This window comes from Mobula hypostoma, chromosome 1 (genome assembly GCF_963921235.1).
Source record: "Mobula hypostoma chromosome 1, sMobHyp1.1, whole genome shotgun sequence".
Classification (NCBI taxonomy): Eukaryota; Metazoa; Chordata; class Chondrichthyes; order Myliobatiformes; family Myliobatidae; genus Mobula; species Mobula hypostoma.
Window position 1 is genome coordinate 255,604,630 of NC_086097.1, and position 14,311 is coordinate 255,618,940.

The 14,311-nt window shown below is 40.8% G+C and overlaps 1 protein-coding gene across 4 annotated transcripts in view; it reads right to left on the bottom strand.

Annotated features, from left to right (window-relative positions):
- smarcc1a (SWI/SNF related, matrix associated, actin dependent regulator of chromatin, subfamily c, member 1a) overlaps positions 1-14,311 on the bottom strand; it is a 212,655-nt gene that overhangs the window by 128,334 nt on the left and 70,010 nt on the right. For all 4 annotated transcript variants that reach the window (XM_063067509.1, XM_063067500.1, XM_063067505.1 and 1 more), the window contains exons 10-11: positions 10,230-10,354; positions 7,126-7,250 (exon numbers count right to left, since the gene is read on the bottom strand). In XM_063067509.1, coding sequence (XP_062923579.1) covers positions 7,126-7,250; positions 10,230-10,354 — 250 coding nt within the window. The remainder of the gene's footprint in view (positions 1-7,125; positions 7,251-10,229; positions 10,355-14,311) is intronic.

Below are 14,311 nucleotides of genomic sequence, written 5' to 3' on the forward strand. Positions count from 1 at the left end.
TACTGGCCTCTTCAGCCCCCTGACAACCCACTAATAGAACATCATATTCTATTCCAGTGATCGCACTACCCACCTAATCTGATCTGTGAAGGGCAGGTCATGCCTCAAGCCTGATTGAATTATTTGAGAAAGTGACAAAACAATCATTGAAAGCAGAGCAGTAGATGTGGTGTACATGGATTTTTGTAAGGCATTTGATAAGGATACCCATGGTAGGCTCATTCAGAAAATCAGGAGGCATAGGATCCAGGGAAACTTCACTGCATGGATTCACAATTAGGTAGTAAATAAAAGGAACAGAGCAATCTTGGGGTTTATGTCCAGAGACCCATCAAACGTGCCACACAAGTTGATAGGGTGGTCAAGGAGGCATATGGTGTGGGGATTGAGTAATGTTGCAGCTCATTAAAATCCTGGTTAGACCACATTTGAAATATGTATTCAGTCTGGTCGCTTTATTATAGGAAGGATGTGGAAGCTTCAGAGGCAGCAGAGGAAATTTACCAGAATAATGCCTGCATTAGAGAGAATACCTTCTGGGGATAGGTTGAGCAAGTAGAGCTTTTCTCTTTGGAGAACAGGTGAGAGGTGATTTGATGATAAAAAAAAACACCAATCAAGTGGTGTGCCACAGACTTCTTTACAAGGTGAATATGGCTAATACAAGGAGGCATAGCTTTGAGGTGCTAGATGAAAGTGGGGGGGGGGGGAAGAGAGGGGTGTCGGAGGCAATTTTTTTTTCAAAAAGCACAGTAGGTATGTGGAGTACGCTGCCGGGGTGGTAAGTATAAGCAAATGTTCATTGATTCAACCAGACACCATCTGTAACTCCTTCCCATAGCATTCTTCAAGCTAAGGAAGGAAGAAATTCCACACTTATCATGTGGAATAATTACTAAACTTAAAAGATGGCATTTGCCCTCATGATCTCATTAATGTAATGTTCGGGAAACTAAACGTGGATCCAGTGAATTAATGCAACACTTCTACTCAGCCTGCCTGCATAATCCACAACCTTCCAAATTCGCATCACACGAATTATGCACCCAACTCCTACTTTGAAACAGTTTAATCCACGTTCATACTGTAAAAGTACAACTTCCACACAGACATTTGCTTCTGGACTTATCCCTAATTTGAACCATCAGGTCACTGACCCAAAGCATTTACATTATTTCATTAGATACTGTATTTTCAGCACCTCTTTGCCCAAATGTATTTTAACATTTTTTCCAAATGAACTAATTTCAACCGTCTATCAGCAAGCTTTCTCCTGCTCTCCAGATACAATATCTCCCTCAGACACTTCTCCTTACTCCCTGCCATTCAACATCTACAGTAACGAGATTGAAATGAGTCCTTCACCACAGTCTGCTTCTCTGTGATCTTAGAACTTCCTTTCTGCTCTATTTCCTTTCTCTGGAACCCAAACCTAAGCCACTATCACTTGACCCCAAATATGAATTCTCTCTCCAAAGACACTGACTGTAACATTCCCAGAAACTAGTTTATTTCATTTAAAAATCATTTTTGTTTCATTTAATTTTGTAATCGACTATATTCCCTTGATGCACAGTTGTAATTTTCACACTTGTTTCTTCTTAAAACCCCAATCTGAAATCTACACCAAGAGTAGGAAAAAAAACACCAAAGATGTTTAACATGTGGAAAACGTGGTCCTACATTTGGCATGAACCAAGATTTCACTCACACTCCCAATTTTTTTTTTTTTTAAAATCCCATTCACATGGGGCAGCAATCAAAATGCATTAAAACAAACTGCCCATCAACATGAGGCAATTATGTAAAACTATCTTGTGAATGTGGTATTAAATTGGACCTAAATTTACAGAATAATTATTTATCACATAAGTGCTTTCTTACAGTGAAAACACGTTTTGCACAAAGGCAAAAGCATGATAAAGGAAGTGGAATTCATTCCACAATCTCCATAAATTTGCCACTGATATCCACTTCCAGACAACTATAAAATAATTTGCAGGCATATTCATGAGACAGAATAACATTTACTATTTCACCGTTAGCTCCATACTATTTTATCCTGTACTTTCAAAGGACAGAATTAGTAATTTCACATTGTTATTTAGATAAAAACATGTCCCCAGTCTTCTCAATTTAGAAGATGGAAGGAATTAAAGCTACGGGATTCAAAGTAATCAGTGATGCATTATGTGTTTCAAGGCAAGGTATGTACTGAATGGGGAAAGCCACATCACCATACCCTACGATACCGCAGGTCGACTGGGAAAATCAGGTTGGTAATGGATCTCAAGAAAGTTAGTTTGTTGAATGTCTAAGAGATAGAACCATGGACACTACAGCACAGAAACAGGCCTTTTGGCCCTTCTTGGCTGTGCCGAACCATTTTCTGCCTATTCCCACTGACCTGCACACGGACCATATCCCTCCATACACCTCCCATCCATGTATCTGTCCAATTTATTCTTAAATGTTAAAAAAGAACCTGCATTTACCACCTCGTCCAGCAGCTCATTCCATACTCCCACCACTCTGTGTGAAGAAGCCCCCACTTATGTTCCCTTTAAACTTTTCCCCCCTCACCCTTAACCCATGTCCTCTGGTTTTTTTCTCCCCTTGCCTCAGTGGAAAAAGCCTGCTTGCATTCACTCTATCTATACCCATCATAATTTTATATACCTCTATCAAATCTCCCTTCATTCTTCTATGCTCCAGGGAATAAAGTCCTAACCTATTCAACCTTTCTCTGTAACTGAGTTTCTCAAGTCCCGGCAACAACCTTGTAAACCTTCTCTGCACTCTTTCAACCTTATTTATATCCTTCTTGTAATTTGGTGACCAAAACTGAACACAATACTCCAGAACAACAGGAATTCTCCAGATGCTGGAAATTCAAGCAACACACATCAAAGTTGCTGGTGAACGCAGCAGGCCAGGCAGCATCTGTAGGAAGAGGTGCAGTCGACAATACTCCAGATTCGGCCTCACCAATGCCTTATACAACCTCATCAGAACATTCCAGCTCTTATACTCAATACTTCGATTAATAAAGGCCAATGTACCAAAAGCTCTCTTTACCACCCTATCTACCTGTGACGCCACTTTTAGGGAATTTTGTATCTGTATTCCCAGATCCCTCTGTTCCACTGCACTCCTCAGTGCCTTAAGATTTTTAAAGCAGTATGTCATTGAGCCTGCTACGGGATCAGTTAAACTGGAGGCAATTAGTGAGATTAAGGTAAAAGAACCCTTAGGAACCAATGATCACAATATGATTGAGTTCGACTTGAAATTTGACAGGGAGAAAGCAAGTCTAATGTAGCAGTATTTCAGTAGATTAAGGGAAATTACAGTGGTATGAGAGAGGAGCTGGCCAAAGTAAATTGGAAGGAGCTGCTGGCAGGGATGTCAGCAGAGCAGCAATGGCGTGCGTTTCTGGGAAAAATGAGGGAGGTGACAAGGGAAGTCACAGCTATTGTAATAGCATAAGGAAGGGCATACAACAAAACAAAATTTAAGAGGGAAGACAGAGGATTGGGAAGTTATTAAAACATGCTGAAACCAACTAAAAAATATTAGAAGGGAAAAAATTTAAATCAGAAAGCAAGCTAGCAAATAATATCAAAGTGGACACTAAAAGCTTTTTCAAGTATCTTAAAAATAAAAGAGAAATGAGAGGGAATATAGACACTAGACAATAGGTACAGGAGTAGGACATTCGGCCCTTCAAGCCAGCACCGCCATTCACTGTGATCATGGCTGATCATCCACAATCAGTATCCAGTTCCTGCCTTATCCCCATAACCTTTGATTCCACTAACTTTAAGAGCTCTATCCATCTCTTTCTTGAAAACATCCAGAGACTTGGCCTCCACTGCCTTCTGGGGCAGAGAATTCCGTATATCCACTACTCTCTGGGTGAAAAAGTTTTTCCTCAACTCTGTTCTAAATGGCCTATCCCTTATTCTTAAACTGTGGCCTCTGGTTCTGGACACATCCGTCAGCGGGAACATGCTTCCTGCCTCCAGCGTGTCCAATCCCTTAATAATCTTATAGAGATTATTATAGATATAGAGACCTCAGTGCCGTAAACGTGCAGACTATTTTCTAAGTGGGGAGAAAAACCAGGAGTCTGAGATGCAGAGGGATTTGGGAGTCATTTCAAGAAGTCTAGAATACAAGAGCAAGGATGTGATGCTTAGGTTTTATAAGGCACCGTCGACAGTTTTGGACCCCTCAACTTAGAAAAGATGTGCTGGCATTGGAGAGGGTCCAGAGGAGGTTCACAAAGATGATTCCAGGAATGAAAGGGTTATCATAGGAGGAACATTTGATGGCTCTGGGCCTGTACTCGCTGGAATTCAGAAGGATGACGGGGGACATAGAACATACAACATAGAATAGTACAGCACATTACAGGTCCTTCAGCCCACAATGTTGTGCTGACCTTCAAATTCTGCCTCCCATATAACACCCCACCTTAAATTCTTCCATATACCTGTCTAGTAGTCTCTTAAACTTCACAAGTGTATCTGCCTCCACCACTGACTCAGGCAGTGCATTCCACGCACCAACCACTCTGAGTAAAAAACCTTGCTCTAATATCTCCCTTGAACTTCCCACCCCTTACCTTAAAGCCATGTCCTCTTGTACTGAGCAGTGGTGCCCTGGGAAGAGGCGATGGCTATCCACTCTATCTATTCCTCTTATTATCTTGTACACCTCTATCATGTCTCCTCTCATCCTCCTTCTCTCCAAAGAGTAAAGCCCTAGCTCCCTTAATCTCTGATCATAATGCATATTCTCTAAACCAAGCAGCATCTTGGTAAATCTCCTCTGTACCCTTTCCAATGCTTCCACATCCTTCCTATAGTGAGGCAACCAGAACTGGACACAGTACTCCAAGTGTGGCCTAACCATTGTTTTATAGAGCTGCATCATTACATCGCGACTCTTAAACTCTATCCCTCGTCTTATGAAAGCTAACACCCCATAAGCTCTCTTAACTACTCCATCTACCTATGAGGCAACTTTCAGGGATCTGTGGACACGTACCCCCAGATCCCTCTGCTCCTCCACATTACCAAGTATCCTACCATTTACTTTGTACTTTGCCTTGGAGTTTGTCCTTCTAAAGTGTACCACCTCACACTTCTCCAGGTTGAACTCCATCTGCCTCTTCTCAGCCCACTTCTGCATCCTATTAATGTCTCTCTGCAGTCTTCGACAATCCTCTACACTATCCACAACACCACCGAGCTTTGTGTCATCTGCAAACTTGCCAGCCCACCTTTCTACCCCCATATCCAGGTCGTTAATAAAAATCACGAAAAGTAGAGGTCCCAGAACAGATCCTTATGGGACACCACTAGTCACAATCCTCCAATCTGAATGTACTCCCTCCACCACCACCCTCTGCCTTCTGCAGGCAAGCCAATTCTGAATCCACCTGGCCAAACTTCCCTAGATCCCATGGCTTCTGACTTTCTGAATAAGCCTACCATGTGGAACCTTGTCAAATGCCTTACTAAAATCCATATAGATCACATCCACTGCACTACCCTCTATATGCCTGGTCACCCCCTCAAAGAACTCTATCAGACGTGTTAGACACGATCTGCCCTTCACAAAGCCATGCTGACTGTCCCTGATCAGACCATGATTCTCTAAATGCCCAGAGATCCTATCTCTAAGCATCTTTTCCGACAGCTTTCCCACCACAGACGCAAGGTTCACTGGTCTATAATTACTCAAACTATCCCTACTACCTTTTTTGAACAAGGGGACAATATTCACCTCCCTCCAATCCTCCGGTACCATTCCCATGGACAATGAGGACATAAAGATCCTAGCCAGAGGCTCAGCAATCTCTTCCCTCACCTCATGGAGTAGCCTGGGGAATATTCCGTCAGGCCCTGGGAACTTATCCGTCCTAATGTACTTTAACAACTCCAATGCCTCCTCTCCCTTAATATCAACATGCTCCAGAACATCAACCTCACTCATATAGACCTCACCATCAAGTTCCCTCTCACTGGTGAATACCAAAGAGAAGTATTCATTGAGGACCTCGCTCACTTCCACAGCCTCCAGGCACACCTTCCCACCTTTATCTCTGATCAGTCCTACCTTCACTCCTGTCATCCTTTTGTTCTTCACATAATTGAAGAATGCCTTGGGGTTTTCCTTTACCCTACTCTTCAAGGCCTTCTCATGCCCCCTTCTTGCTCTTCTCAGCCCCTTCTTAAGCTCCTTTTTTGCTTCCCTATATTCCTCAATAGACCCATCTGATCCTTGCTTCCTAAACCCCAAGTATGCTGCCTTCTTCCACCTGACTAGATTTTCCACCTCACTTGTCACCCATGGTTCCTTCACCCTACCATCCTTTATCTTCCTCACCGGGACAAATTTATCCCTAACATCCTGCAAGAGATCTCTAAACATCGACCACATGTCCATAGTACACTTCCCTGCAAAAACATCATCCCAATTCACACTCATAAGTTCTAGCCTTATAGCCTCATAACTTGCCCTTCCCCAATTAAATTTTCCTGTCCTCTCTGATTCTATCCTTTTCCATGATAATGCTAAAGGCCAGGGAGCGGTGGTCACTGTCCCCCATTGAATCTCATTGAAACCTTTTGAATGTTTAAAGGCCTAGATGGAGTAGATGTGGAAAGGATGTTTCCCCTGGTGGAAGAGTCTAGGACAAGAGGGCACAGCCTCAGGATAGAGGGACGCCCTTTCAAAACAGAGATGTAGTGAAGTTTCTTTATCCAAAAGGTGGTGTATTTGTGGAACTTGTTGCCACATGCAGCTGTGGAGGCCAGGTCGTTGGGTGTATTTAAGGCAGAGATGGGTAGGTTCTTGATTTGACATGGCATCAAAGGTTACGGGGAGAAGGCCGGGAAATAGGGTTGAAGAGGAGATATTAAAAAAAAGGATCAGCCATGATTGAATGGCAGAGCAGACTCGATGTGCCAGATGGCCTAATTCTGCTCCTATGTCTTATGGTCTAGTACATTTGTTTTTAATTAACACAAAGCCATGTTGCAACATCATAAATATGCCATTTCCAGGAACCAGCAACAATTGAGTTCAGAAGGAAAGGCACTACTTCCTCACCATTTTTTGGTAGAATAACTTCTTCCACATTGGGTACAGGTGTAGGGTCCTCCATGTCTTTTGTAAGATCCTCCTGCTCCTCTTCGTCTCGCTGCCCTCTTCGCTTCACATATGGAGTGGGCTGCCTATGTGTCACAGATTCATGAAAGACAGCTCAAATTTGTTTCCAAATACCAAATGAACATAAGAACATAAACAGAAACAGGAGTAGGCCACCCGGCCCATCGAGCCTGCCCCGCATCCAATAAGATCATGGCTGATATGTCCGTAAACTCAGCTCCATCTACCTGTCTTTTCCCCATAATCCTCAATTCCCTTACTATGTTAAAAACCTATCTACCCATTTCTTAAATATACGTAGTGAGGAAACCTCAACTGCTTCCCTGGGCAGAGAATTCCAAAATGATTAAAAAGTGTTATTAAAGGAAAGGTGATGTAACACAATGGTAAACATGCCTCTGCCCCAACTTTTGTTGAGTGTGTTGCAGCCATCAAATTCTAAATTTGTGTATGTTTACAAAATACAATTAAGTTGGTCAGTAAGACTATTGAAAATCTTTTCTTTGTACTTTTGTCAGTTAAATAAAGGTTCACGTGAATTAACTTATTACAGATTTTTGTTTTTATTGCATTTTGGAAAATATCCCAACTTTTCTGGAAATGGGGTTTGTACATGTTCGGCATAGCATTGTGGGCCGCAGGGCCTGTGTTGTACTGTAGGTTTTCTATGTTTCTACTTTTCCAAAGAAAGAGATGACAATTGGTCTGAGGTTGAGATGTGATCTAACCAAATGTTTTTATGGCTATGTTTCCCAATCCATCTGATTTATTCCAGTCACCAAATACAAAGAAGCATTTCAAACAGGCATTCTCATTACTCTAACTGCATATATTAACCTCTAATTCAACTGACTTGATTTTCTGTCACCATTCTACAGACACCATCATTTGAAGGTTATATTGCTATGCAAGCATACAAGACTATCCCAGCATTGAAGTCACTGATAAACATGGGAACAGTTGTACCCCAATCCAGATTTTCACAGGATTCCACTCAACATGTCTGCCAATTTCAGTTCCTGACCATTATTATTACCCTCTTTTCCAAGTCAGTTAAAAAGCAGAATTGATGAGATCCAGAAATACCAATTCTTTAGATGAGCATTAAGGTGGGTAAATCGCCACAAAAAGGGTAGATGGTGAGAGAATTCTTCCTGGATGGAAAAATCAAACACTAGATGGCATTGCTTTACAATGAGGGGGAAATAAATATCAATATATATTTTTTAAAAATATTATATATATATATATGATTTGAAGGATATAGACAATGTGCAGATTAAATTGGCATTACGGTGTTACGAGAATACACATAAAATTAAGATGTTTGCTGGCCTTGGGCTAGCATCAGTGGCATCAGCAGTTGGTCTGCCACCTGCCCTCAGGGGAAGGAGAGATAAGGAACAACGGAGCAGCGTCTGGAGATGTGTAATGAAGGGATGTGGGAGAGAGAGCTGTCTGGAGCGGCTCCCCCCCCTTTGAACCCTGAACTGTTTGAAGTGATGGACAGGCGATACCCCAGCAGGGGGATAAAAAGGGACAGGTTCGCTAAGACAGACACACACGCCACCCGAGGTAACAAGACCCTGGAAGCGGTGCGCCTCTCACGAGTGGGTGAGAAGTGCCAGACAACGACAAGGGTGGAAAGGTACGATCAGCGGGAACCCGGTGTGTGTCCGCCCTTGCCTGGGTGCTGGGTTCACTGCAGAGAATCGACCGCATCTGGAGGAGGGGTCACAGTCGGTGACCTCAGGTGACATCACCAAGGACCCGCCCAAAAGCTGTTTGTGAGCCATCTCGCTGGTCTGTGAGCCATCTTGCTGGTCTGTGAGTGAAGCAGTGTTCTGAATGATCAGTTGTTCCTATTCTATCTCTCTCTTCCCCCACGTTGTCCATCGCCATGGCAACGATTACTGCGAACTGAACTACTAACTGGACTGAACTTTGAGTCATTTTGAAATTGGTCATTTACCCCTAGACAACGATAGAGCTTGATTGATGCTGTTATCTTAATGCTGTGCACATGTGTGTTTATCATCACTGAACTGTTGCATTTATTATCCTTTCGATTACTGTGTTGCTTGTTTCTTTAATAAAACTTTCTTAGTTCTAGTACTCCAGACTCCAACTGAGTGATCCATTTCTGCTGGTTTGGCAACCCAGTTACGGGGTACGTAACAACGGTTACTCTCACCTTTAATCAAATGCCTTGTAATCGTCAGTACAGTAACATGTAATAATACAATAAAAGATGTTCTTCCCACAATTATTTGGAGAAAAAATTTGTAATATCTGGGCTCAAATTGCACTCTTGAACTGAAAGACCAAATACATTGAACAATCAGCTGAAGGAACTCGGTGGGTCTAGCAGTGACTATGGAAGGGGTGGGGGATGAAAGTCTGCATTCAACTATGGTACTTCCTTACTACCATTCAAAATAAAACATTAAATGACCAACATCCATGATGGCGTTATTCTAAGTTAAATGAACACCAACAAAGCAGACAATTCATCACCCTCTGGTTTAAGTTGTTATACTCAAAGAAACTAAGAGCAATTAAAGCTCTAATCCAGTCAATATTGCTTATGACAACCCAGCTGAAAGTTTTAACCAAATACTTCCGAGCAAAACATTATTCAGAAGAAAAAAAATCACATGAAGTATTAGTCCTGTTAAGTATTTGACCTATTCTCATAAGATCAAATTCTGATTTCAAACTCTGCTTGCAAAACATTTTGTGCAGCAACAAATTTTCCAAAGTAATGCATCAATGCTTTGCTCATCAGGCACTTTGGTTTTGAGCTGAAGGTTCATATCTGCTGTCATTTAATTTACGAACAAATCTTCCTGAAGTCTCACAGCATTCTGGACAACTTGCTTAGCATTGTCTGGACCAAATAGATTGATGTTCAAGTCAATAATGCAATTATACAAAAACACAGCAGCTGACAAATAGGGTACAATTCTTGTTTCTTGCTGTGTAGTTGTCAAACTGAACACAATCCCTGTGACCTACATTCGTGAAGGAAAAACTTTATTTACCCTTTCTTTCCTGTCTTCTTCCGGGACTCAACTGGTGTCTGTATTGGCGAAGGGGAACGGGATCTTTTCCTCTTCTTTGCCCCAGTTGCTGATTTTCTATCCTTTCTATCTGGTGTACGTGAAGCCTAGTTGTAAAGTTAAATATGCATGCCATGAAAATAAGTATTCACACTCACCACACAAAGTATTAGTAGAGATATCAATTAGACACAGGTCCACAGGGATCAAAATCAGATTCAAATGTTGCACTATTCTCTTTCCAAATATACTTTGCCTGTCATGATCCTCAATATCCTCAAGATATGTCACCAATCACTTACAGATGAGCAGAAATAGATGCATTAGCCCAGTTCATCCATGCCATCATTTGGTCCACATCCCCTCCAACCTTTCTCTAATCAAGGTACCCATCTAAGCAGTTATTGCCCCACTTCTACCACGTCATCTGGCAGTGCATTCTGTAAATGCACCATCCTGTGTGGAAAAAGTTGCCTGTCAAGTATCCTAAAAATCTTTCACTCTCACCTTAAGCCCAAGAATGTTCTATTCAGGGAAAGACAAAGAAATGTTTGCGTAAAGAAATGATTCTACCAGTTTTAAAAAAAGAACAGAACTATTTATTTGCCAGGACCCTGGAGAAGTTCCCTTCTCCTTTAGAAACTTCAACCTAATGATTGCACAAGAGGAACTTTCGGAAGAAATGTGATCACCCAGGCTGAATGTTTGTCATTTACACACATGATCAAGCTCCAGTTTATTGAATGTTCTACTGGCTGATGTACGTTCTCCAGAACATCTTCCTCCACAAATCCCCAAGTGTACAACAAGCCACATCCAGAAGAGTTAAAAGTTTAAGACAGCAGCAGTGAACATGAGGCAAAATAATCAAAGTGAACTGTTAATCTGGTTTCTTACTGTCACATGTACTGACCTATAAGGATAAAGGTCACAATAGGTAGACATAGGTCAACAGTCCATCTCATTATACGAGAGGACTGTTGCAAGATAATTGGGAAAAACAAGGATCAAAAGTCCATCTTATTGAACCAGCTGATCATTGAAAGGTGATTGGGAAAAACAAGGACAGATATCACATTGAATGTTCAAGGGGTTATTTATTAGGCTAAGCAGTTAATGAATTGTAAAGCAACTTAAACCCAGTTACAGAAAAGGCTGTGCAGGAAAACAACTCAATCTTATCAAACTGTTTCAACAAAAGTGTGCTGATGACAGGGACACAAAAGCTCCCAAATACCTCAGCACAATATCTGCTTCACGTTTTTGTAACTAAAACACTAATGTCCTAACCCATTCAAAGGATTCAGGCTTTATACTCTTGCACATCTGAGTCAATACATCATAAATGGAGACCAACATACCAATTATACATTTATTTCCATTTAAAAGCTAATAAATACTGTAGTGGGTATACCTGAAATGCTACTTCATGGCCACATGCCAAATTTAGGTGCTACGTCAAAAAGGCAAGGATAACGATTTAGGGAATCTTGGTTTTCGAGAGACACTGAGGCCCTGGATAAGGAAGAGGTGCATAGTATGTATAGGCAGGGAGGATCAAATGAGATACTTGAGTAAAAGAAATGCAAGAGAAAACTTAAGAAAATCAGGAGGGCTAAGGTTCAAGGTTATCCTAGCAGACAAGATGAAGGAGAATTCCAAAGGCTTCTTCAAACACATTAAGAGCAAAAGGATTACAAGGGACAAAATTAGTGTTCTTGAAAATTAGTGGTCCACAGTTAGCCCCATTACTACTTAACACCTTTAATTGGATCTTGCAGAGAGGAGAAACTCCACCTTCCTGGAGAGAAGCGATTATTTCGGTTATTCCTAAAGAGGGTAAAGATAAACTAGAATGTGGCAATTATCGGCCAATTAGTGTTCTTAATTTAGATTACAAACTATTTACATCTATATTAGCGCGCAGATTGGAAAAGCTTTTACCTGGCCTAATCCACTTAGACCAGACTGGATTTATTCAACAAAGACAAACACAGGACAACATAAGGAGAACTCTGCACATATTAGAACAGGTTAATAAGAACGAGACAGAGACAATGGTAGTAGGATTGGACGCTGAGAAAGCTTTTGATTCGGTTAGTTGGGCATTCCTATACAGAGTGTTAGGAAGATTCGGCTTTCAAGAAAGCTTTATTAAAGTAATTCAGACTCCATATGACAGCCCTACAGCCCGAATTAAGATAAATGGGGACCTCTCTGACTCCTTCATCTTAGAGAGAGGCACTAGACAGGGATGCCCAATTTCTCCTCTCCTTTTTGCGCTATATATTGAACCACTTGCCCAACTAATAAGACAGAGCGAAATCGTAAAAGGTATCAAGGTGGCAGGGATTAAACAGAAAGTGGCGTTATTCGCAGATGATGTTTTGGTCTATCTGAGTGAACCAGAAAAATCATTTATAGGATTGTTTACACTGTTGGATGACTTTGGGAAAATATCAGGTTATAAAATAAATGTAAAGAAAACGCAGGTTATGTCCCTAAATTATACACCATCCAAAAAATTGCAGGATACATATGATCTTAAGTGGGAAGCTAAATCATTAAAATATTTAGGAATAACCCTGCCGAAGGATCTTTCAACACTGTCACAGGTAAATTATGGGCCATTAATCTCAGAGATAAAAGCAGATATGCATAGATGGAATCTTATCCCCTTTTTAAGTTTAAATTCAAGGATAAATACTATAAAAATGAATATTCTTCCTCGGTTATTGTATCTTTTCCGTACTTTACCGGTGGAGGTGGATGATAATCAATTCAGGGAATGGGACAAATGGATTTCCCGCTTCATTTGGCAAGGAAGGAAACCTAGAATTCGATATAACACCTTACAGTTAGGGAAGGAAGGAGGAGGTATGGTTCTTCCTTGCCTGAGAAATTATTTTTATGCCTCACAGATAACCCCTCTGTTATATTGGTGTAATAGGGAATATAAGGCTAGATGGAAGGAAATAGAACTTGGATTAGTTGACAGTTTTCCTCTTCAGGCCTCAATAGCTGACAAAGGATTGATGGCCCAGTTGGAAAAATTTAATAACGCTTGGATAAATCTTACATTAAAAGTATGGCAGAAGGTGGTTAATTCATGTGGAATTAATAACATGTTAAAACTCTTTAGATGGTGTGCATATGATACCAAATTCCTTCCCAACAGAGGAGATAAAAGATTTGAGCTATGGATAAAGAAAGGTCTTACAACCTACCTCTCATTTATAGATAAAAGAGTATTACAAAGTTTCCAAATCCTGCAGGACAAACATGGCCTAGAACATAATGACTTTTTTAGGTACCTTCAAATACGAAACTATGTTAACCAGAGTTGTAGATATACAGACCTATCAACAGTAGAATTAGAATTTTTCAAGATTCTGAATTCGGCTGGCAGTTCAATACCTAGTAAATCAGTTTCTCGCCTATATAATGCACTCTCCCATGCTAAAAATGTAAATACACTGTATATTAAAGAGAAGTGGGAGAAAGAAGCGGGGTTGGTACTTTCAGAGGAGGCTTGGGGGAAAATCTGCAGCTTTCAATGGTCCTCGACTAATTCTTTGACTTGGAGAGAACATTGTTGGAAAAACATTATAAGATACTTCAAGACCCCATATCAGGAAAAATATAAAGATACAAACGTGATGTGTTGGAGAAGGTGCGGCTCCAAGGAGGCAAATCATTTTCATATTTTCTGGGATTGCCCTAAATTAAGTCTATTTTGGGAAGGTACTCATAGAACATTAGTTAAGGTACTTAGGTCCCAGATACCTCTGAACTTTGAGACGCTCTATTTGGGGCATGTATTGTTCCTTGAACAGAAGGAAGATATAAAGTTGCTGCAGGCCCTCTTAGCAGCAAGTAAGAAATCAATCACTAGAAAATGGCTAAATCCAATACCACCTCCATTAGAAGATTGGTACGAAATTATCTTGGAAATATTTAAAATGGAAAAGTTGACTTACTCCCTGAGAACTCAAAAAGAAACATTTTATCAAATCTGGAATAAATGGATTGAATATATAACCCCAATGCGAGCAGACTTTAGA